This window comes from Mastomys coucha, unplaced genomic scaffold, assembly GCF_008632895.1.
Source record: "Mastomys coucha isolate ucsf_1 unplaced genomic scaffold, UCSF_Mcou_1 pScaffold21, whole genome shotgun sequence".
NCBI lineage: Eukaryota > Metazoa > Chordata > Mammalia > Rodentia > Muridae > Mastomys > Mastomys coucha.
In genome coordinates this window covers 145689789-145715003 of record NW_022196904.1, presented here as the reverse complement: position 1 = coordinate 145715003, position 25215 = coordinate 145689789, and the positions used below count along the sequence as shown (strand labels likewise).

Genomic DNA, 25215 nt, shown 5'->3' with positions numbered 1-25215 from the left:
ATCACCTGGGAGTGTGGCTTTCTCTGTGAGTTGTGGGACTGGCTGCAGAGCTTGTGCCCAAGGTCTGCGCAGAACAGTAACCCAGACAGACCGGAAGGAACCGGAATCACTGGCCTGGTGGAGTTCCTGTGTGCCTGGTCCTGCTGGACCCAATTATTACTCCCAGTGTTGGGACAGATGTTGGTTCCTGCTCACCTCTGATCCTGGGTGTGTCAGAGTGCCTGGGAGTGGAGCTTCCTCTGGGTGTTGTGGTACTGGCCGTGGAGTTTGCGCTCAAGGTCTGCTCTGGACCCCAGCCCAGACAGACCGGAAGGAACCCGGGTCACTGGGCTGGTGGAGTTCCTGTGTGCCTGGTCCTGCTGGTCTCAGTTACTCCCTTATCATGCTTCTTGTCTGCTGATGTTACTCTTACATATAAGAATCAAACGTTGTATTATATATAAATACCACCAGTAAGATAAAGGTTTCTTCTTTTTAGACACAAAGGGTCTCATAATGCAAATGATGTTTAAACCTGTGTGGATAGGACTATGTAATAAAAATAACAATGTTTATGTCTCTAGATGCTTAAGAGGCATTGTTGGCATGATCTTTTTGTGCATTGGGTAAAGATTAAAGATTGTCTTAGTATTATTCAAATGCTGATTTCTTTGCTGCAGAAAGTTGAGTGCAGAACCCTCGTTGGTTGGTATTGTTAGTCACATGGCTGCATCATATCTTGTAAACTCACCATCCAGCAACTTCTGCTTGATTTAATAAAGAGCTGACTGGCAAGAGCTGAGGTAGGAGAAGAAAGGGGGGACTTTTAGGGTGAGATAGAAAGCTGGGAAAGAGTCTGAGGGGAGGGATTTGCCTGTTGGTCAGAGAGATTCACCAGTCAGCCAGAAACTGAGTGTGAGAACAAAAGAGGAGGTGACTAACAAGCCATGTGGGGGGAAAGACAGAGCTAGATGGTCAGGCTTACTTAGATGAGTTAGTTGAGGGTCTGTTAAGCCAGGGCCAAGCTTTCATAATAAATAAGAGGTTTTCATGTTGTTATTTGGGAGCTGGCCAGCCAAGAAAATCACATTATACGACATTGCAGAATTTATTCAAAATTTGCTAATCAGGAGTTTACAATGAAGTTTTTCCAGATAATGTCTAGGGAGTTAGAGACAGAAGGACTTATTAAGGACTGGTGGTTGTTAGCCAATTGTAAGTCAGGACCGAGTGACTGAGGGAAAGGAGGATGAAGTCAAGGCCAGTCAGGAAGAAATCAAGTTAGAAGTCACAGGAAATGCCTTATGGTTTGAATAGTCCTTTCCTTGAAATTATGCCGTTGTTTCATTGTAAGCTTTGTCCCTTTTTTTGTGGTTCCATTTTCTTGTCTTGCGTTCATATGTTGCTTATGAGTAGCAAATACTTTATGAGATAAGAGTAATACTCAAACTTAAAAAGCATTGTTGACCTAATAGGAGTAAGAGCTACCACCCTACCCTCTTAAGAAAATCTCAAGATGATCACTCTTGAAACCTTTTAAAGGTTTGTTGTTTCTTACTTTATTTTATTAGTGGAGCCATAAAATAGGAGAGGTGAACGTCACCCAGATTTGTCTTCTGAGCAGCAAGGCAGTGCCACTTAGGTGCCGAAGCAAAGGGGCAGTCATTAGTATTAGTATTTTATTTTCCCCAGTGTGTTTATGAGTTTGTTTCTCAAAGCAATCTGTAGATACAGCTCTGCACAAATTTCATACCTAGGAGAAGAAACCGTTGAGGGTAAACAAAGCAAATACCCTTCTAGTCTAAGTTGCTTGTTACTTGGATTGAAAATTGGGAAGTTGTTTTTGTTTTTTGTTTTTTTTTTGACAACTTGCTAGAATGATCAAGAGAAAAGACAGATGGTATTTCTTCATTATATATTAGTTCCCCCTTCTGTAAAGAAAGAAGGCCAGCATTCTGGATGCCTTGTCCTCCTTACAGATAAGTGGACACATGACCTATTCAAGTTACTGAGATATAAAGAAGTGTGTTTTCTTTAACAAAAGATGTTTTCTCTCCTTTGGAGAAAATGTATTTCTGTCTTCTTGTTATATGAGAAAAAAAAAGTTATTTAGACCACTTTTATTGGGTATTCTATAACTTGAAGAGTTTTATGCCATTTGTCTATATATAAAATAGTGGAAACAGCCTGAATATCTAGTTACTGGTAATCACTTAAGTGAACACTCACCTATTACCAACAAAGCAGCATTACTTAGAGATACAGACAGCAGACTAAACTAAAAGATATCTTGATGTTTTCATGTAAAAATTCTTATATGCATTGAAAATATACTGCATACATGTAGGACATTTGTGTTTACTTGGGCTGGTAGGATTATTTTTGACTTTTAAGTTTTTATTCTTTATCTCTTCATTTCTAATTGCAAAAACAAGACAAAATTCTATACCTTTTCTCTCCTGCTCTACGCAATTGGTTTGATCTGCCTAGTTATGTGAGGTCCAATTTTACAAGGTATCCTGAGTTCCCTAAGTTATTCTTAAAATCCAGCTCACATAACCATACCATGTCTTTGGAATTGCCTTCATAAAAAGTTCCTCCTTTTCTCTATTTTGGTTTGAGCTCCTGATTTTTTTTCTAGCTGTTTTTATGCTGTTCATTCTTGTTGCTTTTGGTGTAGTCTCTGCATGGTATTCTAAACTTCAAATAATTAAATACCTTTTTGTTTTATTTTAAAATAATCTTTTTAGGCTATGTTTAGACAAGGTTTATTTTTCAGCCAAAATTCTAGTTGCTTTTTAATTGGCCTCAGGATCATGAGCATCTGTTGATTGATTACATGTTAAAAACTCATGTTCCCAGTCTCCAGCTTTTCTTCTCATTTTCTGTAAGGCGTCAATAATAATAAGTACTCTGACTTCCTTTTTGTCATACTTGGAGCTTCTTGTGGCCTACTTAAGAACTTTAACACTAAGATTTAAAGTACTAGACACAGGGGCTGTAGAGATGGTTTTAATGAATGACTAAGAGGACTTGGCGCTCTTGCAGAGGACCTAAAGTTGGTTCTCAGTGCCTGCATCATGACTCACAAGTTTCTGTAACTCTAGTCCAGGGGATCCTCTACCCTCTTCTGGTCTCTGTCTACTCATGGTATATGTATATTCATGCAACGTCTCCACACAAAATAAAAATAAATCTTTAAAGTACTTAGACATAGATATACTTTTGTATCAAAAGATTAAGCAGATAAGAGAGAATTTACTGTATGCTAACAGCTTGCTAGGGGTAGCAAACTGTTCTTAGGGAGAAAATGGAAATTGATTCCTATATCTCTTGATATGCAATAGTGACTTCTAGAGGTAAAAATTGTAAAATTTCAAAAATATTATCATTTTGTTTAACTTAAATGGGTCAAAGAAATGAGAAAATAATTAATAGTTTTTTTTATTACTCAGCTAAAACAAGCACAACTGTTTCTTCAAAAGATGCCTTACAAAATGAGGTGACAAGTCAGCAAGCAGGAAAAGACATTCAAAGCACATAACCAACAAAAGCATATGATCCTGATCATACTAGTCACAAAACCCTTAGCACATACCTTTAATCCTAGCATTTGGGAGATAGGGGCAGGTTGATGATCTCTGTGAGTGCAAGACCGGCCTGGTCTACATATACATACTGAGTTCTAGAGCTATATACTAGAGAGACCCCTGTCTCAAAACAAAATGAAACAAAATCAAAAGACAAACACAACAACAACAAAAGCAAAAGAACACCAGAACCAGAACTGGTGTGATGTTTCAAATAAAGATGCTTGCTGACTAGCTCAGTTACTCGAGTTCAATTCCCACAGCCCACATGGTAGGTGAGAACTAACTCTGACCTCAACATTTGCAGCATGGCAGGTGTCCGTGCACATATATATCTACAAAATAAGCAAAGTTAATCTAGTTCTCATTTTCAGTCTTTCTGTTAGGACTTTATTAAATATACAGAATAGAAAACATTATAGTACACATAGTATTTGTTTAATATGTATGTATATGTGCTCAATTTAAAATGCTTATTCTTTCTGATATGAATAGATCTACGTGTACTTTAAAGTTTTACTTGTTTTCCTTTTTATATGTATAAATATATATACATATATGCACAGCACACCAAGGTGAAACAAACATAAGCTGTCAAGTTGTTGAAAAGCAATCTAACTAGAGATAGCATCTAGGGTTCCTTCTACCTCTCAAATTCTCAGATCAAATTCAGGGAACATGAAATATTTACGTTTTTAAAATGTAGCCATTTTAAGACTGTTCAAATAACTGCAGAAAGCTTTCTCATCACAGTCCTTTCACTTGATCACCTCAGTAACTAAAACTCATAAAATAGAAAAGTCAGTTTGAAGTGTTAAATTTTTTTGAATACTTTAGACCTTCATTATTTGCTTAGAATTAATTTCCCTAGTAAAGCCTAAAACAATTAAGGGGGAGAAAAAAGTGGCAGTACACTTTCCAGTGGGAAGGGTAATGAAATCCCCCTGAGTGTTTGGGGAAAGGACACAGACACCATGTTGGGCTAGAGTAGCAGGTCAAGGAGGTGAGTGAGGAATATAACATTTTCAAAGTAGAAACAAAGAGAGGCGCTAAAAGTCTACTGGCCACAGGTAGAATTAAATCTTACAGAAGCACACTGCTCCTTGTACCTGAGGTGGTACCGTCCACCATTAGTTCCCTTCCGATATACACATATGGATGTCCAACCATAACACCTTTGCTACCTTTAGCTAAAATGAAATGTCCTAGAACTCCATCGTTCATTGTAGTAACCTTTGGTGAAGTGTAGAAGTCTCCTCTCCTCTTCTTCAAGTATTGGACATCTCAGAAGTGAGAGTATTTCACTATTAATACTTAAATATGTATCTTCAGTGGACAAGAGTGTCTTATGGTGTTGGAACAGTGCAGTTAACATATTCCTTTGGCCAGTGTGAGAGTGTATCGTCTTATTTATCCAGCTACCCACAGAATATCCTTTAGCATTGTTGTTACTCATTTTTCTTTGTGGTGTCTTCCTCCAATTCAGGGTTCATATGTACCCACTGTTCTTTTCGTCTCTCTTTATTCTTCTTGTATTTGAAAAAGACCCCAAACCACTTTACTGTATATTTTGTTTACATTTCAAAGATTCTAGATTTCTCTTGTGTAGCCTTCCATATTCTGGATTTGTTTGCTTCTAATTCGTTCAAGGTTAAAATCAGGTTAAAGCTTTTGTTTTGTTTTGTTTTGTTTTGTTTTTAAGTAGGAACGCTACCGAAGTGATGTTATATATTTCTAATTATCACATTATGGAGAAGCTAAGTAATCTATGGAGTTATTCCCAACACTGAATAACCTGTTTAACAATTTTGTACCCCATAATTTTATTATGTGTTTTGAATTAATTCAGAAGGAAGAAGTAATTTTCCTTTTAAGTTAATATCTTATGAAAAAGAACTCCCCTCCTTTGTGGCCTTATGATAGCAATAGAAAAGAATTGATACACCGTGTGTGCGCACGCGCGCGCGAGTGTATATGTGTGTGTGTGTGTGTGTGTGTGTGTGTGTGTGTTTTGAGAGGGTATAGATACCTTTTTTCAGTAATAGTAACAGGTTTAATGTTCACAGTTACTTTGGGAGGTACATGTTATGATTGTCCCACATTTATATAAGAAACAAGCTTGGGAACACCAGGTGACTGTTCGTTGTAATGATTCTTGAATAACCTTCTTTCTCAGATTCAGCCCAGTCTCATAGTTAGGAAGGAGCTGGGTTAACAGTGCTGTCTGTATAAAAACAGTTTTGTTTTGTTTGGTTTTGTTTTTCACCATTCACTTACATTACACCTCTGTCCAGTTTGTAGCATGGTGCTTTCTTCTGGCTCCTTAAGTCTGTTTCAGTCTGTCTTACCTTCCTGGTATAATTTCTTCTAGCTAGATCAGATCATTTCATCATGTTAGATCAGTTTATGCTCTGTGAGTGGCTGGTAGGATGGGTGTGTGCTTTGGAGCCAGTGACCTGGGTTTGAGAGTCTGTACACCTGGGAGCCATTCTTTAGTCATTGACACAAAATGTCTGTACTTACTTCCACTTGTTTTCTCAGGTTACCAAGGAAGGATTTGTGAAAATTAAACAAACAAACAATAAACACTATGCTGCAATCCTTTATAGCTGTCTTTTAAGGTTCTGGGAGGCTGTATTCTTATTGCCAGTGAGTTCATTGCTCTTCTGATACAGCTTGCCTGGATAGATTTCTTGCTCTCTAGCAAAGCTCCCCACAACCCTGCACACCTTTTACTCCCTTTGCTTTGTGTTTGAAAAAGCAAGACAAGAGGGAGCTAGGGAGTAGGAAGCAATATGTAGGCACTAATGTTTGGTTTCTAATGAAGAAGCATAGTGTTTGAGAACTTTGCTGTTGAGAATTTGGTAGACATGAAGGGTGGAGTAATGAGCAAGGAAACCTTGGAATGGGCAGAATTCCTGGGCAGTGTATGGGAGCTATTCTTTCTACCCTAGTCAGCTCCTGCTTCATTTTTGGCTAGTTGAGTCCTGGTGATCAAATAGTTGAGGACCTTTGATTAAAAAAATTTTTCCTCCTTCTTACTAATAGACAACAAGTGTGAAATTGAATTCTGCTTTTCTTTCTGAACTTGAGATTATAAGGAAATAGGTGTTTATTAAGGAATGGCCAGTAAAATGCAATTAACAGAATTGATTGTGCCACTTTGCTGCTAGGTATTTTCAGTCATAATTACTGGTTGTTTTTCAGAATGAAATTATCTGGATGGAGTATTTACTTGAGTTTGAAGTTTGCTGTATTTTAATGTTTATTTCCTTGAATAGCCCGTTAGGAGAGAAACAGACATAATTTATTCTTTGTTGCTAGAGATAATTTGTTCTTTTATATTTTACCCCTCCAATCCTTAATCATAGTCTACCTCATTAGCCCCTTTTATCCCCCCTCCTGCCTCCCACTAAATCCCTGCCCCCTCTGGTTTGTTTGTTTTTAGTATATTTTAGTGAAATAAGGCATACAAATAAAGGAATGACCTAACCTTTGTCTCAAGAGTTTTTGTTACGATGGTGGAAAATACATTTATTGTTAAATTGGTTTTATAGTTTATGCCTTTTTCTTTGATTTTTCCTTGATGGGGAGTTATTTCCTTCAAAGTTAACTTTTTTTATTATTATTCTTCAGTTTGTTGATTTTTATTTTCCAGAGCAGTAATTCATCTTGAATTACTTCGATAACAAATCCGTGTCAGGATTCTGTATCCACATTGCCCTTCCTTTGATGGTTTAAAGAAGAGGATAAGTAGGAAACCTTAGAGGTTAATGCTTTGTAGTGAGCACAGGTGGGTAGGGATGAAAGGGTTGTCATTGGTAGTGGCTGCAGAGAGCCTGCTCCTTTCCACACATTCTGCTTTGTTGAGAAGAAGCCATAATACAGATTCATTTTAAAATTTAACTCTTGAATTTCATTTGATATTTAAACTATAAAAACTTAAAAAAACTTGTAAAAAAATGAAGGAAAGTGTTGGAGTTAAGTTGTTGGCTTAACAAATTTTATTTAAAGAAGATAGTATCTAATGCTGGCTGTAGTTCTAGGTCAGTTCTTATGGTGAGAACTTGGAAACAAACCTAAAAAAAAAATGTCTACTAAAGTCAGAAAGGAGCCTGTTATGCTGCTGTGAAAGTCAGCTGGAATATTTTAGTATCTACATTTCATCATATACATTTTAATGACATGCTATGTTTAATATTTTATATGTACTTTTATATTTCAAAAACACTTAATAAAAACCAATCCACTGTGGAGAATACCATGATGAATCTATTTTTCTTTAGACATTTTATAGGGATGAGTGACTTGTGCCATGAGTTTGTGGTAGTCCTTTTCAGTTCATTTTCTTCTATAAACCTATTCAAACCAGGTGTTATTTAATAGTACAACTATAATTGATTGTTACCATTCCTAAAATCATTAAGGGCTTTTTAAAAACAGAAGTGAAAATGCAACTTCTTTAAGTGTCCATAATCTATCATGGTCTGAATTCTGGAACAGAAAAGTTATATTGGGGTGGGGTAAGCAGGGTCTGAGTATGGTTGGCAGCTTGGGTAACAGTGATGTGCTGGTGTGAATTTTTCTAGTGTGATAAATTTTATAAAACATTATATATGACATTAATGTTAGTGGAAGCTAGGCAAAGAGTAAATGGGAATTCCATATATTCACTAGAAACAATAAAAGCTTTGAATATATAGTCATCTTGAATATACAGTATCTTGAGTTCATTGGTTTAAGGAAAGTTTGATGGTAGTTCTCTTTAAGAAATTTGAAATTTATATAAAAAATTAAAAGTTCAACAATAAAAATAAGCCCATAAGTTTTATGTGAAGAGGTACCAAGCTCTCTAGTTTTATCAAGATATTATGGATCTTCCTTATTTTAGATTGTAGTTGTTTATTTTTAAATTGTCATAAATGGAAAATGTAGTAGAACCAGCAAGCTTTCTTATGATTGTATTTTAAATTTTGAACTTTGTATCATTGGAAGAAAATAAAGCCCAATTTCATCTGCTTATATAGGATTGTGCTGACCTTAGTTGATAATCTATTTGATACATACTAAAAATAAGAAATATCTAGTAATTTGAGATTTTTTAAAAAAGAAATAGCTTTATACATAAACTCATAGCAAATATATTTTTCATCTAGCTATCCCTATACAAATCTCTTTATTTTCTTGGGTTATTGAGTGTTATCTATATGATTTGGCCTCAAGTGCCATCAGAATTCAGAGGCAGTGCTAGAGCATGTACAATCAGTGATTGAGTATAATCAGATATATTGAGTACATATGCATGTTGGTGATTACTGTTGGTGGTAGTAATAAAGATGATGATGATGCTGATGATGCTGATGATGCTGATGATATAATATGAAGGTTTGGAGCATGTACTCAATTGGCTAGTATTTCAGGCAAAGTTTCCTTGCTATTGTATAGTAGTGTATAGTCTGATATGGAAGATCTTGAGTGCTAAGAAATCTGAACTGCTTTTATTTGGGGAGTGGTTATTGCTTTTAAAACCATGGACTTTTTTTTTTTCTTCGAGACAGGGTTTCTCTGTGTAGCCCTGGCTGTCCTGGAACTCACTCTGTAGACCAGGTTGGCCTCGAACTCAGAAATCCGCCTGCCTCTGCCTCTCAAGTGCTGGGATTAAAGGCATGTGCCACTACTGCCCAGCTCATGGGCTATTTTTCAAAGAGGCATTTTTATTAGAGTACTAGCAAGGCTGATCAGCCCTTTTGGTTCCCTACTGTATTGGGGTGAATCTTGTTCTTTGAAGGTACACATAAAGGAGGAAGAAAATAGAAGGCCCCTGTTGGAACTATTCTGAAGGAGAGTAGGCCAAACAGGGGACCTAAGAAGCTTACTCATGTACAGCAGGACAGACTGGGATATAGTTTCTGTCCTTGAAAATCTCCTGGTTTAATGGAAAAATAAGTCAGTTAAAGCTTTTTTTTTTGCTTTTTAATCTTTACTATCTTCAGAGAGAAGAACAATATATTGGAATCACTGAATGTATCATTTAGGCTGAGATTTTCTTTTAATCATGAATTATGACATAAATATTCTTTTTTGTTTTCGTTTTTGTTGTTTTATTTGTTTTTTTTTTTTTTTCAAGACAGGGTTTCTCTGTGTAACCCGAGCTGTCCTGGAACTCACTCTGTAGACCAGACTGGCTTCAAACTCAGAAATCCACTTGCCTCTGCCTCCCAAGTGCTGGGACTAAAGGCGTGCGCCACCACTGCCTGGCAGACAGAAATATTTTTGAGCATATCAGATAATGTGCAAATGCTTCTATGTCTGAAGGTTTGATGTCATATAGAGACATCCTGCAGTCAAAGAAGAAATACATTCTCAGGTGCTTGTAGTTCCTTGACAATTGAACTTAGAGATACAAGCAGCTATAGGCCCACAATATACACAGAAATATTAATGGAAGTTTGAGGAAGAAGAGACTGGGACAATTTGTCAAAAAGTTGACATAGATTTTTAAGGTAAATTTAATTTTAATATGTATTCATCAAATATGTATTTGTACATATTTAGAAAATAAAATTTGCATGCATACTTTTGGTCACAACTAAATGAATTGTGGAGATGATTTAGGTCACTCCAATGAGGAACTGTCTAATTTTTTTTATATGCTTTTCTTTTTCTAGCATTATATGATTTTTTTAATACTTTCCTTCAAGCCCTTCTCAGCTACCTTCCCTCAAACCCTTCTCATGCACCTTTACTTTTAAGTTATTAGCCTATTGTTATTGTTATACCTACATGTATATGTATATATGTGCACGGGTATGTATGTGTGTGTATGCGAGTACAATATCTGTATATATAGAGAGATACATATAGATGTATATCAGCTGGATGTATTTATATGTATGTGCATATTAATTGTACATTTATATATTATATGTCATATTACATATATGTGCCATATATGAGATATACACATATCTATCTCTGTACTGCCTGGTCCAATTTTGTTTTTTATATGTATATGTTTCCAAGGCTGACAACTCTGTATTGAGTAACTAATAAGGTTTGCTGCTCCTAAGGTTCATGCTCCCAAGGAAGAAACATCACCTAATTTAAAAACTACAGGTAGAAAAGGCTTTATGTGCGTGGAGTATGAGGTTAGGTTGATGGAGTATCTGGGTTCTGCTCCCATTTTCTATTCCTTCTGTACTTGACTTCGTTGTTTCAGTTTTACTTGCTATATGTTAAGTATATGAGCCAGAAGGTAGATGCAGGTCAGCAAGAGAAAAGAACTACTTCATTATATACTTTAGTCACATACAGGAAGGCATGCAGGAGGGGAAGAAGAAAGTCATTTGAAGAGAATAAAATTTCATTGTTTTCTTTGAAATACTGAAAAAGCTATTTAAAGTTTCTCTTTTTTGAAAACTAGTGAAATCTTGCTAAGAAAATTATAGTAGTTTAACTATTTTAGATTTAGCATAAAAACTTAAGAAGTAATTAATATTTAGTAACTCTAAATGTTAGTCTTAGATTTGCCCAACAATTGTTCTGATAGAGGTTTGTTAGCAGGTTTTGAGTTGAAGAGATTCCTGTTGAGGGGTGTATTTAACTCAACATCCTTGCTGTCTTCTCCTCTTGCTCATTCAGCAGAGGCAGCAAACCCAGCCATAGTGGCTCCTGGAGTCAGGCTTGATTCAGTCTCTGCTGAGGTCAAGCACTCCCATTCCAACCTCTTAAGGGCTCTCTCTGTGTGTTGCCAGTGTGCTGGTAAAAATGACTTTAAACTCTTGTCAGCGTAGTTACTGGTGCATGCATCACGGTCCCACTCAAATAAACCTGTCACAACACAAAGTCAGCTGCTAGAGAAGAGTACAAGGGCAGGCCTCTAGCTTTTCATTCGAGCATCACTAAACGTGCACAGAGTGCCCAATTATTTCAGCATTATTGAGCAAGCCTACAGGAGAGCCCAAGCCTTGCTACATTGGATTTTCTTTAGTAATTTGCTCAAGTGCCGCTGAGGACACTTAAAGGGCTTAAAAAACTGTGGCTGCAACCAGCTTCCTTTTCTGGGTTGTTAATTCAGGTTTTCTCTTTCAAATTAACTCTCCCTGCATGCTGTGCAGTGGTTCTGGGACAACTGTTTAACACTAATTTTCTCGATTTTCAGCTTTTCTTGTTCAACGTCACTGCTTTAACAGTTATTCACATATACATTTTGATTAGAAATACATGATAACTGGACTTTAGCCTTTTGTTCTAGAACAAAATGCATAGGCTTTGTTAAAGAACATTCAGCTTTTAAAAGGCATTTAAACAGTTTACCATATTTAAAATCTAGGTTATTTACCTTACATATTAAAACAACAACACCAACAGCTACAAAGCCTCTAGGGTATTAGAAGAAAAGTAACACATCAGTTATAGATCTCTCCTCTTTCCCCTCCCCCTCTCCTAACTTTGAAATTGATTCAGGATGAGGGTAACTCCTCCTTGTGTACAAGATTATTTTCATTATCTAGCATACCTACTGTTTTTCTTGTGGGTTATACAAGGGACAAATTCAATATCTGTGTCTAATTTTTCACAGCAGCAACAACTCCAAGCTCAGCATTTATCACATGGACATGGTCTGCCTGTGCCTCTGACACCACACCCTTCAGGGCTTCAGCCTCCAGCCATTCCACCCATCGGTAGCAGTGCAGGACTTCTGGCCCTCTCCAGTGCACTAGGAGGCCAGTCTCACCTCCCAATTAAGGATGAGAAGAAGCACCATGACAATGATCACCAAAGAGGTGAGTGAGCATTTGGGGATCAGTGTGGCATTATCTATCTTCTAGGGATGGATTCCAGATGCCATCATTTTCTGTCTCAGAATTGTATTTTGCCAGTGTCTAAATAAAAGGATTTCCACCAAAAGGCAGATTAATTATTAGAAGGAGTCATTTGTCACATTGGACCCTTGTGGTTGCTCAAAAGGCAAAGAGCTGTTTCCAGATTTTGCCACCCCATGCCCTCCACTTCTACCCTGACTCTTCTGGTGATAGAAGCCAAGGACCTTACACATCTAGTCAAGGGTCCTACTGTGGGGCTACATTTCCAGTTCTTCAGCCTTTGATCCCTTGTTTCCAAAATTTAAATTAGTAGTGAAATCCTGTTTTAAAGTGCATGTAGCCTTAAAAGTCAGCTTTGACCAGATTGTTGGAGAGGAAAACTTAATTTAATAAAGATTCATTTATATTTCACCAAGTCAGTTACTATTAGTAAATTAGAAGAATTTATAGAGCATAGTAAGAATTCTGGTTGTCTTATTAATTGAGATGATCCTGTTCAAACTGTTTTTCTAAATATAACAATAAGTTGTTGACCTATTGCTATTCAGAACATGAGATTAACTGATTGTTTTCAATAATAACTACCGAGGAAGTTCACTGTGTTCTTATGATTGGTCACCTTTCTCTTCTAAAGGAAGATGATGGTACAGAGGCTTTTAAATGGTCTTGTGCATAATTTTCAATAGGTAACCACAAGAGTGAAAAAGAAATTCTTCCACCATACCTTTATGATAATTCATGCAGCACAGTGATGGTTTGTTGGTTTGAAAGGGTGTGGCTTATATAATAAAAATGTCCTATCTACTGCTTTGCTGCTTTTTCATTATCATTACCAAAGTTTAGAGCATGGGCAAATTATTCATATTACATAGAGATAAATTTATCTTCTGTGATGCTAGGGATATTGTAATATTTGTTTTAGAGTTATCTTAATACCATGGTACAGAGTTGACTCATGATTATAAACTCATAAGTGGAAAAGTCAATAGGATATATATAAATAAGAATAGCTAACTTTGGTTCATTTGAAATTGTGTCAAAGGTGAACCAGTGCTTTGTGAATCTTGTTAGAATAGTATTAATAATTAACTTTACAGTAAAGTTGACATCTGTTCAATTTATTATTTAGCAGGGCCAGGTTTGATAAGTATGATTTTATATAAACTAACTAGCACTTTTCTTTTTTTCTTGCCTCTCTTGCTTGTCTTGCTGCTGTTCTGCCTACAGACAGAGACTCCATCAAGGTAGGACTCAAACATTCAGACACAAAAATAGTGTAAAGGTATTCTGAGTAATGCGAATAAATATAGTAATGGATTCTTTGAGATTTAGAGACCAGTATGGATGACATTACCAAATTGTGTTCAGCTTAGTCGAGTAGTCTTTTTGAACAATGGTCATATTTTTCCTGAGGATCAGATTTGTAGAACACGTTTGACTTATAAACTGGATTGCTCACATTAGGCAAAAAAATGTAACTGGTTTAAGATACTGCAGTGAAGTAAATATATTCGTTTATAAGAAATATATACTTATCAGAAAACAATCAAAGCACTAAACATCTGTTTGGGCCGGATGTGCAGTGGAGGCTCAGTGGGAGAACTTGTGCTTGGTATGTGTAAGGCCCTAGGCTCAGCATGAAGGGGAGGAGACAAAAACCTTCCTTGAGAGTATTTCTGTTTACCAGAGAGATTGCATTTTCTTTTAGTAATATTTGGGTTTGTAGTGTGGCAAATAATTTTTTGAAGATTTTAATCTGTTTCACCTGCCTTCTGTGTTTCATTGTATGCAAACAAAATACACAGTTTGTCATGCAGGAAATGAATAAACTATGAATGTGTTTCAATCACCTTTGAGTCAGGTCCAGTTAACTATTCCATGTGCATGCACAGTTGTGTAGCACATACCACTGTATTACCCATCAGAAGTAACCTAGTTCTGGGACACTAGCCCAGGGTATGGATACTATTGTTTTGAGTTTTAAATAATTAAATGTTGTGGCCCATAAATTAGTTCAGTGGTTCTCAACCTTTCTAATGCTGCCACTCTTTAATAACAGTTCCTCATTTAGTGGTCACCCTCAACCATAAAATTGTTTTTGTTGCTACTCCATAACTGTAATTATGCTACTGTTATGAATCATAATATAACCATCTGTGGTTTTTGGTGGTGTTAGGTGATCTCTGTGCAGGGGTGTTTCACTACCAAAGAGATTGAGAACCATGGATCATTTAGACCTTTTGCAGTGTTTTGTGAACTATATAGAAAACTATAGGCTTTCCCAGACACAGCTCTTTGCTTTGACTCAACTTTTTGTTAGTACTCTACTTTTTGACCTTTTGAAAATTAAAATTGTTTTCATAGCCCTTAAATAAATTCAATATTGAGTATATCCATTTTACCCTTTGAGAATCTTTGAATTTAAAAGTGCACTTGCAATCCCAAACAACTGCCAACAATTAGAATTACACACATTAAATGTAAATGATGCATTTGCAGTTGTACATTTTAATGTAGGTACACATTAGTACCTACATTAAAAAATTTCTTAGAGTGTAATTACATGGTCTCCACGTGTACATTAGAAGTAATAGGTAAATAAGGTAGTCAGAATCAGCTCATAGGAACTCTAGGGAAGCCTGTCTGAGGCTGTAATGTAAACAGGGGACTTACGATGAATACATACCTTCAGGTAGGCCAGTGGACTAAAGAAAAGACTCCTCTCCAGCTCTACTTAGAGATGATTGTGAAAATATTTATATACCACTGTATACTTTATGCTATTTACATTTCATATGACCCCACACAAGAAAGAATAAGATGTATGTTTTTAATCATCTATAATCCAAGTGAGCCTGGACATGTGAGAGTAGCCAGAAGCCAGAAGAAAGTACTAAGGAAATAAGTTGATGTTTTGCTCTGACTTATGAATGACAGCTACAAGTCCATGCTTGAAGTGTCCTGTGTGTGGTCTGGGATTGTCCTATAGGTTTGCAAGGTGAAATAGTTGGCTAATTTTGTTTCCATGTTTCTGTGATGCTCCAGATGTGGCTGCCAATTCTATTGAGCATCCTTATTTTTGTGTAAGGAATTCCTGGTTAACAGGGGCAGTTTATGGTTGTTGACTGATGTGTGACTGGGGGTGGTTTTTAGCAACTAGTTATCCAGTTGTCTGCTAGTTGGGCTAGAATGAAATAATTCATTCATGCACAATAATTCTCCTTAACATTTAACAGGTAATGAATGTGACATAAATTTCCTTCTGGCTCTAAATTTTTCCCTTTCCTCTTCTAATCTGCAAACAGGCAGCCCTTGTACTCTAAATAATAAGTAAATTTGGCTATCTGTCAAAAGGAAATTTCAATACAAATTTAAATTAATGGTGCCTGAAAATTTTATAGCTCCTCTAAAAGCCTGTAATGTGCAGAAAAATCGGAATCTGCTGGTAGTAATTAGTGTTGCATGTAATGAGGATGTGGGCAGTATTCCACAGCTTCATTGTAACGTTTGATATGGTAGCAAAATTTTGATTTATACAAAGTTATGGGTGGGTTTAATTGTGGGAGGCACTCTTAAAAAATGTTTTCCTAATGCTATTGATTATTAAACAGGGCAGATTTGAGAACAGCTTATAAAATAGACTTTAGGCTCACTGTAAAGATCCAAGTAATTAAAGTGCTTTCCTTGAGAAACCAAGTAATCATTTTCTGAATTGTTAGGCCTTTCCCTTCTTTTCTTTCCCTCTCTGAAGTTTCTGTCCCACTAAATCACGTTCTGTTGGCTTTATTGATCTAGTCTTCTTTAGCTTCAGTAGCCGAGTTCATTCTTAAGCCTGTTATTTGCAGACTTCCATCTGAAGTTTTTTGACATTGATAGAGAATGTAAATATGGATCTAAAGGAGAAAGCACTGTAGGGAGTCCTAGAATCAATTTACTTGGTCATGAGAAACTAAAACATTGTGTACAGTAGTACTGTTGAAATAAGGGGCCATCACACCTGCCACCTTCCTTATTTGTCTTGGCTGTCTACTGACTGACCAGTAGTAAGACCCACATGTGAGGCCTGAAAATGGCAAGAAATCAGTTACCTCAGGTATTTGTTCATGAGGAGGAGATCAAGTGCTCCAAGCCATTCATCACTCTCCAGTTTTCAGCTGACTGAAATGGGGTTAATAACTTAGAACAACCACCGCCAAACTGCCTAAACTTTATAAAAGCCTAAGGCTGAGAAGTTACTCTCAACTACCATCCCTACATTCAGTGTCTACATACTCGAAATCAAAATTAAGGTCAATTCAAAGAGATAAACACACAACTAAGGAATGTTGATCAGCTCCAAAATGCTAACATTGAACGTATTTTTATGAAAAGCCTTTTATTTATGTACATAGTCCTCTTGTGATTTCTCTTGAATATAGCACTGATTTCTGTATCAACTGAATTTGAAGGATTTGCCATTTTTTTTATCTGCAAAATATAGCAGACATGCAAATTTTTTCTCTATAAGTAGTGAAGATTTTATTTTTGTTATTTTGTCAAAATATCTTGCCCAAAATACTGCATGCTTTCATAGAATATGGTCATTCTCGGTGAGTTGTACATTGTTCAATTATCTCTAAAACCTCTGTACCCATTTCAGATGCTGAATGCAGTATTTGCTTGTATTCCAAATTCCGTCAATATTGAGCTTATATTTTACTTTGTAATAAGTACAGATGTTGTACTTAATTTTAAAGGTTTACATATGATTTTTCACACTAAATGCTTTTCTGTGTGTATGCATATTATGCTTTTATCCTATGAGAATTCTTTGCTTTTGCTTAAAGGATTTTATGGTAATCTCTTCAAGTTGTGTGTAAGGCAATGCCTATTTATTCTGCTTCATCTTTATGTTAAGTTGCTTATTCTGCACAGACCTAAAACATCATATGTTTCTGTTTACTTTCCCAGTTAGTCACTGTTGGCAGTAAAGGTTTATCACTGGAAAATTAGAAGAAGGGTTTTATGTTCATACTGAAATGTATGATTCAGGCCAGGAGAGTACTGTTGCCTCATTAGCAGGGTGTTACAGGTGAGAGTGGCTTTTGAGCCTGAATTAGCAGAGTGATTACTTCTATTTTTGCCACTTCACTTTGCACATTAAGATTTAATGACCAAAGTTTTGTTCCAGGATCTGTAACCTGCATATGCTTGCACCAACCCTCCCCCAAATAAGCATACACTTTTTGACTATTAAAAAGGCACGTGTTTTGAACGTGTTTAACTCTTTAAAATCTATGTGAGAGAAAGCACTAAAGAAGATACTGGAGGAAATGGTCAGGAGAGGGGTAACCATATGCCTCGGGCAGTTTTGTTCTTCGTATTACTGGAAAGCATGATTGGGCAGTTTGCATTACTGTACATTTTGGAAAAGCACATTTGCTTTTGTGTGTGGTTCATGGTTTGTTTTACCCCCTTTGGTTTGCTTTGGCTGTCCTAGTACTTGCTCTATTAACCAGGCTGCCTCTGCCTGGAATTAAATGCCTAGTGCTGGGATTAAAGACATGAACCACTACTCCTAGCTCTTTGTTTTTCTTAAAGGCATAAAAGAATAGAAAGTGAAATTTGAAAGTGAGAAATAACAGACATTACTAAAGTACTGTAAAGAATAGCTAAAGAACTAAATAAGAATAACAGTGGTAGACATGCCACTTGTTTTCCATCAGTAGTCAGTAATCTGAAGAAAAGCTTCCCAAACAGAAAATACCATTTGGCTTTTTGTTTTCCTTTTAGCCACACCCACTCTGTCCACAAAGCTGTTTCTTCAAACATAGAAAAAAATGTGGGTGAGATTTCCTGAGTCCCAGTTAACTTCTTTCATGTTTTTGAAGACACATCCATCTTGCACATTAAGATCCTACATATAGGAGCCATTTGCAAAAGAGGGGGCCATGATCACCTGATTACATACCCTAGGAAAGAGTTAATGTTGTAAAGGCCCTGCCCAAGGTTTTATTGCCAGTGCCATCTTCAAAGGAAAAAGCTCTTTGCTATTTACTTTTATATTTTGTGTTAAAAATTAGAAACTATTATTAGACACTAAAAATTAGTCCTTTCTTTCACTGAAGTATCTTCAAGTAGATTATAGATAATATGCATTATAGATAACATTCTCCTTGCGGAGAAGGTACACAGTTTTTTTTAAAGATTCGTTTTATTCTTGCATGTATTTATGTGTTGAAAACTGGATATGCACATGACTTGTAGGGTTGTAAACCGTCTGATGTGGAACTCTGATCAGTGCTCTTAACTGAGCCCTCTCCATGCCTTTGAATGCTTTTAGGATAACCATGATGCCTTTCATTGTTAAAAAAATAATATGTTTATTATTAGATATACAATATTGATTATCATAAATAGAGTCCTATTTGTGGTTTTTGCCTTCACAATTGCATAATCAGTAATTGAACTTGTAAGTATTCACAAAATTTATTTTCTTGAAATATAATCCAAATAGGATTCATTATTCTTCTTGTGATAACTCTTAAGCCTTTCTTCATCTAAAAGGATTTCCCTTCTACTTTTTTTCTAGTGACACTGTACAATTTTTTTAATTGTTGATTTTCATGAGACTGTGTACATGACTGAATTTATGTGTGTCCTACATTTGTATACCTGGTTTCCACAACAGCCAGAAGAGGGCATCGGAATTTGACTTATAGGCTGTTGTGAACCACATGTGATATGGATGCTGGGAACTAAACCTAGGCCCTCTGCAAGAGTAACAATCACTCTTAACAGTTGAGCTATTTCTCTATCTCTACCAGAATAGCCCAGGCTGGCCTTGAATCATGATTCTCTTGCCCCTGCTCTTCAGCATGTCCTACCAGTGTTCACAACTAGCTACATTTATGTCATATGTGTGTGCACATATGTGTTCCATGACATGTGTGGACACCAGAGGTCAGTTTTTGGATGATTGTTTTTTCCTACTATGTGGGTCCCAGGACTTAAACTCAGCAGGTCACTAGGCTTGGTGACAGGTACCCTTACCAGCTTATCAGTTCTGCTGAACCTGGTTATTTTTTTTTCCCCTCTTCTCTCTCATTGCCTCACAGATTAGATTCTCTCAATACCCTAAAAATTTAGTAAGAGAGAACTTTGTAGTGTTATGGGGAAACAGATGTGTATGTGCTGTCAAAGCAAATACAATCTTACTTTTTGTAACATTCATTTTTTTGTTTATCCTCATATGTACATGCAAATAATACACTTTATTCTTTCTGTCCTTCTCCAATCATAAGTAAAAGGGTCTTCCTGTTATATTTAAAACCACAAGGAAGCACGTGGAAACATCTAGAATGTGAATTAGTTTACAGGAAGCCAAAGCCAGGTTGAATAAGTCTCTTTTTTTAGAACCAGGTAAGCTGTGTGTCATGTCTCTTAAGTCACTTAACCTCCCTGGATCTCAGATTTGTGACTCTAGGTATTTGAAATGTAGTTGTTATGTTTGTTCAGGCCCATCCCAGAAATGAATTTGGAAATGAAAATCATAAAGTATAGGACATAATATATAATTGTTTGAGCAGTGAAAGTGGCCATGTCATTAACCAAATGTGCACATTGGTAATTGTAATTCTTTTGGGGGTGTGTTGCTATAAGGGTTGTTTAATGTAGTACCTTCAGTTTTCTAAAATACAATAGTAACTTGAAATGCTTTAGCATTACTATTGCTTTCTAATTCTTGTAAAGGTATTTTTTTTTTTTTACTATGAATTTTATTGTTAACTGTTACCTTATCAAAGACCCATCAGGAACTTTTGTTCTGTTGTTTTATGATGCACTAATTTGTGCAGTATTAATTGATCCCTGCCTCCAGGCATGTAAGCTGTGTGAAATGTAACAGGTGCCCTAATTCCAGAAAATGTGTTGTAATTGTTTGTTTGTGGAACAGATGAATGAATGTCTGTAGGGCACAGCTGGTCCTCAGGTGGTGAGCATGAGTGGATTAATGATGTGATGGGGGAGTCACGCTTGTTTTGCTGCACTTGCCTCCACCGATTGCTGAAGCAGAACAAATATTAATTAACAGGGTAGGCTGATTGTCAGATCTGCCTTCCCTAGCTGATTTTGCAAAGGTAGTTTCTTTTCCTTCTTAAACCAACAGTTACTAGACATTTTCATCTTGATGCTTATTATCTCTAATTTTCTTAATTAGAATGCATTTTTCTCTTGAAAAATATTATATAATAAATGTATATTTAACATTTAAAAATATTTCAGAGGAGCCTAAGATTGAAGTGTTATGCTTGGCACTTGAATTTCGAAAGCATTTGTTTTTCAAGGCATGCATAATTTTTTCAAAAGAATATTTCCCAAGTATTATTTACTACCTTTTCTGTGTTAAAAATACTCACCTATTCAGGGTGGGGGAAACAAAAATAATGTAGAAAAACACTTAGTGCTTCTCTCTCTCTTTGGAGCTTCTGTTGAACTACTTTTCATCCTTCATAATTTGCTCTGTAGTGTGGTGTGAAATAATTCAGATATCTCCTGGCTTAGCCAGACCTTTGCATATGGGGACACCACTAACAAGGGTCGTCAGCACTGTAACTTTGGACAATACCTAACCATTCCCATGCAGCAGTCAGTGGTCTGTGGCAAAGCAGAAGAGAATTAGTGGGCTCAGCAACAAGTGATAGGAAGTTTGCTGAGGGCTAAGTGGTACTTTTACAAGTTTTTAGTTTAAATAAGCTTGCTGCTGTTCATAGAAGTAAAATCATTTCAGGATTGATTCTGCTTAGTCAGATAATGCAAGTCAAACTAAGTGTTACAAGCACTTACATTCCAAATATTAAGGACCATTCGTCACATTGATTCAAGTCTGCTAGGTGATTAATTCATCAAAATTAACCCATGTGTTTCCTATTTCCGAATTTAATAAGATGTTGTACTGAAAGTCCACTTAAGTCACTGTTTTGTGTTTCTGACTTAAGCAATGCCTGTTTGATGTTAGTTTTCACTGGTGGTCAGTACCACTCTGAGGTTGGTGGTTGTGCCTAGGTTTACATCACTAGAGAGCAGAGCAACCTGTCTCTCTTCTTTCCTTACACTGTTTAATATTCTATCCCCTGTGCACTCATCAAATGTTCCTGAAAAGCTTATGTGTTCCGTACCTCACTTTTACTGAACTGCAGGCAGTGAGATGGACATAAAAATCCTTAAGTGTTCTTGTCAGTGAGATTTCAGAATGTGGATAGGGTAAGTGTGAAGAATCCTTTCACGTAGAAGTGGGCTCATTATATAACTGCACCACATCCTGAAGGATTCTTAAATGTTCTTCTTTAACTTGGTACTTTTTTGAGCCCCTGATGGTCCAGACTTGAGGGGGAAAAGAGCCGTTGAGGATGGAGTAAACAAGCTTGGATGTCACCCTTAGAAAAGTGCCTCTGGAGGTCTAATAACACTACTTTATATTTACTCCTCCTTAGGGTAATCTTAATTCTTGAAATTTGTGAAAATTTTGTTTAGCTTTTTAAAAAAACTTCTGTTTTCTTGAGTGACATTTGCCCCTTTGAAAAACAAAATAAAATTGGAAATGCTAATGTTTTGAGCCAGCTAAAGGAGGAAAATAAAAATGTCACCATGGTAACAAAGCTGCTTTCTAGATGGTTTCCTAAGATATGCCTGAACTAGAGGCAGATGTCTGATTTGAGAATCTTGCCTCCTTCAATGTAAACAAATAACTTCTGGGCAGGTGTTGGAAATAATATGGAAATCCTATTAAGGGGCCCTGGGTTCCTGTCAGTCAGGAAGCCTGTGCCACAAAAGAGCTGGTTGTCACATAAAGGAGCAGAGTAAATTCTCATTAGGCTTGAGCTTTTCCCAGGAAATGATTGTCTCCTTGTGTTTTTTTCTCCTGTGAATCTGAATGTAAGCTGTTGCTTCTATTGATCTATTCACAGGCTTTATTTTTTGTTCCTCTTCATTACAGATCTTCCCTGTCCCTGCCAGCCCATATTCTCTCCTGTACCCACTACTTCCTTCTAGATTAACACTTGATCTGTTCTATTGCCCTGGGAGTTGTGACATTTGTGATTTTAACCTCCCAACCTGGGGTTGGGGGTGGGGTGGGGTTCCTGAAGGAGGACATGCAGCTTGTTCCCTGGGCCTGCTTTACCAATAGCCAGGCTGATTGGATGGACTCCGTGCTCAGGGCTGTTTGGAACATGCACTGTGCGCACTGGCTGTGGGCAGAAAGAGTGATCTTATATACATATACTAGGAGTTATGTTTTCATGAATTAAGCAATATTTGAATTATGAAGCTGCATTGTCCAGTATTTTAGCTGCATGAAGCCTAGGCTTACTGGTTCTATTTGCCTGAAGCTGATTGCTGATATTTAAAGGCGTGGTCTCCCTGGATGTATAGAAAGTAAGGGCCACACTGGGCCTGGTAGTAGAGGCCTCTAATTCTTGTCACTGAGGAGACTTAAGAAGTTCACCCCATTCAAGGCCAGTCTGAATAAGTTTGTGAGATTATCTCAAAATAGAAAGTAAAAGGTAGGTTGAGCTGGGCTGGGCTAGGCTGGGCTGGGCTGGGCTAGGCTGGGCTGAGCTGAGCTGAGTGATAGAGAATAGTTGCCTGGCAGTCTTGAGGTCTTAGGGGACAGAAATAGGGGGGCCTGGGGGGGGGGTGGAAGCCAGCAGGCAGGTAGGCAAAAGGCAATCAGAGGATGGGCAAGGCTATATGTGTATTGGCTTTGGTGGTCAGTGCTGGTGTGGTGGGCTGCACTAATAAGGTGATTTCCAAACTGGTATAGTATTTTATTCATTTATACTTTGGCCATGAAATCAGATGATCATTTTAAAGGAGTTCTTCCTTCTTCCTGGAGCTGTAAGACATGTACTTTCATGGTTCAGTATAGAAATCTATGGCATGGGGAAGGGGCAGTGTTGGAGGTTATAGGAAGGGGTGCTCTTTATAATATTTACAAGGTTAACAATGGATAAACACAAAACAAGGCTTCAGAGAACACTATTATTATGCAGCATTTCTTGGACTGTAGTCCCTGAGAAGCACTTCATAAAGCCAATAAAGCTCACACTGGTGGTCTCCTGTTGCCCTAGCAACGGACCATGGGGCACAGTGTATGTGAAATGCATGAACATCTGCGAATTAATCTTTCTTGGTTTGTTCTTTTCTTGGCACTGATTGGGCCACTTGGGTGTGGGCCTGTGGCACTGAGTGTGAAGGGTAATCTGGAACTATCCCCAGGGCCTTGCCCTGAGTGGGTGGTGGAATGAGGAGTGAAGGGAGATTTATCCAGGTAGTGCATGCAGGAGTAGAGGGATTTAGCCTGACAGCACTCTCAGTGGGATGTTATTAGCTTACTTTCTGGTGGCATGTGGAATTGAATAAATTTTTTGCTAGTAAATCTGGACATCATTGAGTTTATTGGGCTGCCCTGAAAAAAATAATCTACAGAGAAAATTAAAATAATCGCTTGTGTTTATACTAGTTATCATGACTTGAAAGCTCTGAAATTACTTTGTCTTTGGCTTAGCCCTTGCTCCAATATTGAACTATTAGTGGTCTGAATCAGCTTTCTGAATTGGATGGTTAGGCTGGAATTTGTCTTAATAATAAAATTTGGTAGTTACCTAGTGTGACCTTATTTTCAAGAAGTTCAGAATAGGCTAGTGATGTTTTTTGCCCTGTGGAGAACAAACTATAGGCAAGATTAGGTTCTCCACCTGCCATCAGGATTGACTTCTTCTGTCTCTTCCTATTTACACACTGCCCCCACCTTGCTGACAGTGGTCTAGCTCCTCAGACTGCATAGTTCTTCTGTGCTTCCCAAATGCTCCCATGTTCTGCTACCCCCGGGTAACTGTCAGTTCCTTTCACTCTTCCTTGTTTGCCACCTCTGCCTCTTTCCTTCTTTAAAGCCTTTCCTATGGCTCTTTTTGGGGAGAAATAAAAGAATTTTGTGGCACAAAATAATATCATTATAGAGGTGGTCTTTCTTTTTTTCTCTTTTTTTTTATTTTGTTTTTGTTTTTGAGAGTAAAACATTTAGTAAATACATGAAGACAAGAATCTTCACAGTCCATTTGACTTGTTTAGCATTACTGAAGGATATTTGAGAGAGAGTTACTTAATTCTTTCTGTTCTAGTATCTTTTGTATAAAAAAAGCATAAGTGAGATAAGGTCTTTATTTTTGTGAGACAACTGGTCAAAAGTTGCTTTAGCAGTTCTTCTACTTTGAAACCTGATGATATTAATAGCTAAATGTGACTTTCTTATTTCCTTCCTTCCTTCCTTCATTCCTTCCTTCCTTCTTTATGGTTTATCATCTATCAGACAGACTGTACTGTTTCATTGGCTTACTTAGTAAAGGTTAGAGATACTCTTTCCATTAAAAAAAAAAACTTTTTGTAGAATCAACAAAACGAATATGGAGACTTTGATCATTGTCACTTTCAGGCAACTTCTCAGGTTTGGGTGTGGGGAGTAACCATTGAAGCTTCCCTACGTCTCCATCAGTAGTTCAGATGGCCTCTTCGTTCTCTCTAAAGTGAGCAGCTTTAGTTATTATTGGCTTGAAACCAACCTAAAAAGTAGAACAGTTACAGGAACCACAAGATACCATTAGAAGGAAGTAGAAATCTTAAATGTGGCTTTTGTGTCCTAGACTACTGCTTTTTCTTTTTAAGCATAATTCTTTATGCCAAAACCTCTAGATTTGTGGTACCTTGTGGTAAGTAGTAAGACCCCAGAGCTAAATGGACTTGGCCCCTGTCAGTGAGTCAGCAAGCTATCAGTATAGTGACAGTGA

At 37.0% G+C, this 25215-nt stretch overlaps 1 protein-coding gene across 7 annotated transcripts in view; it reads left to right on the top strand.

Moving 5' to 3' along the window:
* Window positions 1-25215, top strand: part of Tle4 (TLE family member 4, transcriptional corepressor) — a 145494-nt gene that overhangs the window by 66568 nt on the left and 53711 nt on the right. For 4 of the 7 annotated variants that reach the window (XM_031389835.1, XM_031389831.1, XM_031389836.1 and 1 more), the window contains 2 exons: window positions 12151-12355; window positions 13622-13638. In XM_031389835.1, coding sequence (XP_031245695.1) covers window positions 12151-12355; window positions 13622-13638 — 222 coding nt within the window. The remainder of the gene's footprint in view (window positions 1-12150; window positions 12356-13621; window positions 13639-25215) is intronic. The other 3 variants (XM_031389837.1, XM_031389832.1, XM_031389834.1) reach the window with 1 other exon arrangement.